This window comes from Cebus imitator, unplaced genomic scaffold (assembly GCF_001604975.1).
Source record: "Cebus imitator isolate Cc_AM_T3 unplaced genomic scaffold, Cebus_imitator-1.0 Scaffold75, whole genome shotgun sequence".
In the NCBI taxonomy this organism is placed as follows: Eukaryota; Metazoa; Chordata; class Mammalia; order Primates; family Cebidae; genus Cebus; species Cebus imitator.
In genome coordinates this window covers 3,160,265-3,165,777 of record NW_016107390.1, presented here as the reverse complement: position 1 = coordinate 3,165,777, position 5,513 = coordinate 3,160,265, and the positions used below count along the sequence as shown (strand labels likewise).

Sequence of the window (5,513 nt, the reverse complement as noted above, 5' to 3'; positions counted from 1 at the left end):
TCCCAGCTACTCAGGAGGCTGAGGCAGGAGAATTGCCTGAACGCAGGAGACGGAGGTTGCCGTGAGCCGAGATCGCGCCATTGCACTCCAGCCTGGGTAACAAGAGCGAAACTCCATCTCAAAAAAAAAAAAAAAAGATTTTTTTAAATAAAACATACGGCTTGCAACTAGTTCTTAATAATTTAAGAATATGGCCAGACATGGTTGCTCACACCTGTAATCTCAGTGCTTTGGGAAGCGGAGCGGGAGGATGGTTTGAGGTCAGGAGTTCAAGATGAGCCTGGGCAACATGGTGAGACTTCCTATCTCTACAAAAAAATGTAAAACGTAATGGGTGTGGTGGTGCACACCTGTAGTCCTAAAGTTAGGAGGACCCCTTGAGCCCAAGAGTTAGAGGTTATAGTGAGCTATGATTGTGCCACTGCACTCCAGCTTCAGCAACAGGGCAAGACCCCATCTCTAAAATACATATAAATAATAATGATTTGAGAGTCTGATGACTTTTGGAAGGTGCAAACATCCTGCTCTTTCCAAAGCTGCTAGAATTAGAGCTTTGCTAAAGCCTGACCCAAATCCCTGACACTATACAAAAACGCATGTATGCCTACACATGTGTGCATTTGTCTGTAGCGAAAGGGTCCCAGAGCTCTCATTAGAGTTTTACAATTCTCTGTGGCCTTCCTCCCGTCAGAAAGGAAGCCAAACACCCACTCTCCAATCCCTAGCTAGTCACGCCTGTTTGAGAACTAACCTTGTGAGTTCATTTCCTTATGATTTCTCAAAACTAAATAGGATGGACAGAAAATAACCTCTCAGGTACCAGTTTTTGACATTTAAAATGTTTGTCCCCAGTTTGTGAGAATGGGACAATAAATGCTTTTAATAACAAGGGTTGGATGGTAGCAAGTTGTGGCAGCCCTAGAAGGCCTGATACAACTGCGATAGAAGCAGAGATGTGGGCAGTGACTAGGGGCCACTGTCAAGGCCACTATGCTATTTTCTGTGCATGGACACAGAGCTGTGAGTGAAGCAAGTTTTATCAGAAGATGGGGCAACAGTCCCAGAGCCAGCGGCCTCCAAGCAGGTGCCTGACGCTAAGGTCCTAAGTGAAATTCTACCCAATTTCATTCATAAATATGCGAGTAACCGACAGAGAAGGAAAACATGTAACCATTCTTACAGTCGCAAGTTCTGGTATACAAAGGCACGACTTCATCACTAAGTGAACTTTTGGCTCTGATCTCAAGCCTCTGTGCTCCCATGGCAGCAGGTAAAACATATATTCTTATGAAACACGACAGCCCTTTTGAAAACACACTGTTTGAGGTAAAGGAGCCCAATGGGGCCTGTGTCTCCAGTCTCAGCGTCAAGGCAGGGGCACCCAGTCCATCTCGGACTCTCCTTGCCGGTGCCTGCTGTTGGCAGAAGTCGTCATCCATCCTCTGAGCACGGGCGAGGCGTGACTATAGATCCAGGGAGCTCACAGGCTGCATCCGCCTCTCAGCCCTGCCCCTGCTTACCAATGCCTCTGATGCTTCCAGACTCAGCCACACCTTCCAGCTGGTTCCTCCTCCCAGGGGGCTCTGCAGCTTCTCCATTGCCATTATAGTCATTCTGTGGTTTCATTCTCTAGCATATCTAGTACATAATAGGCAGCAACTGAATCTATGAGCTAAAGGACACCAGGGCATCCTGCTCTGCCCTTGCTCTGCCCCTTCTCCATCCATCTCATCCTTCTGTCTTTCTCCCTCCTAACACCCATGGCTGCAGTGCCTAAGCTACCTTCACCTGATCAACAGATGACCCCTGTCCAAGGAAGAGAACTCAGAGTTCCAGCTGGTCAAAAAGTAAAACATTTCTCCTTCATTACTATCATGTTTTATTTTGAGAGCTGAATGAAATAACATCTGTGTATTTCATCCAGCTGTCAAAAGACACCTATACAGTAGGTACTGTTATTATTTTACAGAAAAAAAAAATCGTGACGTCAAGAGTTTTAGCCAGTAGGTAGCATGGCCGAGCGGTCTAAGGCGCTGAATTAAGAGTTTAAGTAATTCCCCCAGAGTCACAAAGCTATAAAGTGATAAAGACAGGATTTAAAGCTAAGCACATCTGACTCGGAAGCTGGAATGCTTAACCACTCTATTTCATATTAAACCAGTACCTTTCTGTTTGCTGTTTCTTTCAGATTTGATGATAACGGCTATGTTAAAGACGTTGAAGCAAATTTCATAGTGTGGGAAATACACGGCAGGGCTGACTATAGCTTTAATAACACCATGGCGCAGGTATGGCGTGTTTGGATTTAACCAGAATTAGCATGCAACTGGACAATGTCTTTCTGTTTTAAATTTATATATAAGTGATCTAAGGAACATAGAAAAAGGCAGCAGTGGGTAGAAAAAAAATCACCTCTAAATTAAATTCTATGGCTACTAAAACTCATTTATGAAAAATAGAAGATGTTGTCACATAAGACAGACATAAAGGGGTCAGAAAAAATAAAATAACATTTATAGTAGGATGATGCAACTCTATGAGTCTTCTTTTCTCTCCAAACTGTTTTCAGGGTTTGATTATTTATGGGTCTGCTTTGGCTTTAGGACATTTGTCACTTTTGCACTAAGTCAAACGGACACTCCAGGCTTCATCTCGCTGGACTTCCCTGCATCATTCGACCCGCCGACTTTGGCTTCAGTGTCCCTACACCCTCCTAATTTTCTTCCACCCACCGTGACTGGTTGCTCTTGGCCTCCTTGAATCTCCCTTATTCTAGCCTTTCACTCTGTGGGCCACAGAGTGGCCCTACCACTCCCAATCCACACATGTCCCCTCCCTGTGCAGGCCTTTCTGCCCTGAGGACCTCCTGTTATGACGGAGCCTCTCTAGAATTTCCCAGCACTGATTTCTAATATCCCCCAGAGATTTCACTCTCAAAAAAAAAAAAAAAACCAGGGATGGCTCTTTCCAAAGTAATGTTCTTATCTACCAGACACCTAAATTATACAGAAGTATAACCCACCTAGATGGCAGCCAAGAGAACTGAGTTTCACCTGCCACCCTCAGAGTATTGCAAGAATTCTTTCTCTCTCTCTCTCGAGTCTTGCTCTGTTGCCCAGGCTGGAGTGCAGTGGTGTGATCTTGGCTCACTGCAACCTCTGCCTCCTGTGTTCAAGTGATTCTCCTGCCTCAGCCTCCCAAGTAGCTGGGACTACAGGCATGCACCACCATGCCTGGCTAATTTTTGTATTTTTAGTAGAGACGGGGTTTCACCATGTTGACCAGGCTGGTCTTGAACTCTTGATGTCAAGTGATCCACCCACATCAGCCTCCCAAAGTGCTGGGATTACAGGTGTGAGCCGCCACACCCAGCAATTGTCTTTTAATTATGTAACCAAATACATCCATCCCACCACACATTCTAGCTGCTCTTGTTCAGCACCCAATATGTCAGTTCTCCTAGTCTACTTCCTCTGCACAGTCTCACCTCTATACTGTTATATCCATCTTCCCCCTTGGTCCAGACTCCCATCACGCTCTTCCTTCACAAACCTTTCCATTATACCTCAAGGTTAAATGCTCTAGATCCTTCTTCAGTAAAAGTGCCTCAGAGGATAATCCCTTCCCTACTGTTCTATCACACCAAGAGTACACTTTCTCTCACCCCATATATTTAAGGGTGAGATTTGGGGTTGAAGTTCTCCCTCATCCATAGTATCATTCCTGCACTTGATCTTAGCCAAAAGGCCACCAAGAGATCTAGTATTATTTCCAAGTCATTATCTCTTTGCCCTAAGTAAAACTCCATTTATTTGAGCCTCCTGCCATTCAGTTGACATCTATGCCATCCCTACTTACTGATATCTTATACTCAGAACTGGATCTTTTCTTCCTGCCCTGAAAACAATCATAGTTTACTCCTGAATTCTGCCATCCATCCCATAGGGTCATTGCTGGAGAACTTTCTAAACAGGGACTACATTTCCCAGACCCATTTGCATCTCAGAGCAGACCTCGAGTGATTGCCTCCCTCAGCCTGCCAAAGTACTATAACTTTTTTTCTGGAAGTGATCAGCTCCAAGATAGGAATTGAGCAACTCTGATACAGGCATGGAGAAAACAGAAGATGGGGCCTGCTATCTTTCTTTTAGCAGAAAGATAAAGCATAGGAGGGGCCGTATGGCTGATTCTCACGTCTGGAATGTGAGCAGAAGTCATATGTGTCACTTCCAGATGAAATGCTTAAGAAGGAATCATGGGAACCTTCACACTTTCCATTGTACCTCTCATCAGTGTATTATAGCAACAAGTAAGGCTGGAGTTGAGAGCTGGAATGCAAGGAGCCACTAGCCATCAAAAGCCTTTGTTCCTAATTTACCGCTTTGAGGAGAGGCACCATCAGAACCATCTAACCAGGGGCATCTGCATTGGACTATATGTGATCAAGAATTAAACTTGTATTCTGTAAATCCCCTGAGAGTTGGGATTTATTATTGCAGCACATAGAGATTATCTTGACTAATATGACTGACCTCATTAAAACTGCATTTAAGGACTGGGGGTGGTGGCTTACACCTATAATCTCAGCACTTTGGGAGGTTGAAGTGGGAGGATCGCTTGAGCCTAGGAGTTCTAGACGAGCCTGGGCAACACAATGGAACATCATCTCCACACACACACAAGTTTTAATTAGCCAGGCATGGTGATACACACCTGTAGTCCCAGCTACTCAGGAGGCTGAGGTGGGAAGATCACTTGAACCCAGGAGATCAAGGCTGCATTGAGCTGTGATCATGTCACTATACTCCATCCTGGTGACAGGGCAAGATCCTGTCTCAAAAAAAAAAACAAAATTGCATTTCAGTTCAAACAGTTCATCCTCTGACCTCAACCCCCAATTTTGTAGCGCTCTCACTGTTACTCACACTACTCCAGTTTCCTACTTTCTCGCATACAACCTGGATGTCTGCTGTACTCAACCTTCTGCTTTCTCCTTCTCACTCACTCTCATCTTTCTTCCGTTCCCTTCCCATCCAGCTTGAGCTCCGTAGTTCAATTCTCCACCACCATCTTGCCAATATCTATTTCTCTGTAGTTCTGTCTGTACTTCATTTTCCCCAGTATTGTTTCTGCTTGCTGTTAGGGCAACTTTAAACACCCATCTTTCTGCTTTCTCCATGCCTGTATCTGCTGCTCAATTCCTATCTTGGAGCTGATCACTTCTAGAAAAAAAATTACAGCACTTTGGGAGGCCAAGGCAGGCAATCACTTGAGGTGACTCCGAGACCATCCTGGCCAACATAGTGAAACCCCGTCTCTACTAAAAATACAAAAATTAGGGCCGGGCACGGTGGCTCAAGCCTGTAATCCCAGCACTTTGGGAGGCCGAGGCGGGTGGATCACGAGGTCAACAGATCGAGACCATCCTCGTCAACATGGTGAAACCCCGTCTCTACTAAAAATACAAAAAATGAGCTGGGCATGGTGGCGCGTGCCTGTAATCCCAGCTACTC

General features: G+C 45.1%; 1 protein-coding gene across 1 annotated transcript in view; it reads left to right on the top strand.

Moving 5' to 3' along the window:
* CATSPERE (catsper channel auxiliary subunit epsilon) overlaps positions 1-5,513 on the top strand; it is a 163,265-nt gene that overhangs the window by 134,110 nt on the left and 23,642 nt on the right. The window contains exon 18 of the mRNA XM_017531963.2: positions 2,189-2,288. Coding sequence (XP_017387452.1) covers positions 2,189-2,288 — 100 coding nt within the window. The remainder of the gene's footprint in view (positions 1-2,188; positions 2,289-5,513) is intronic.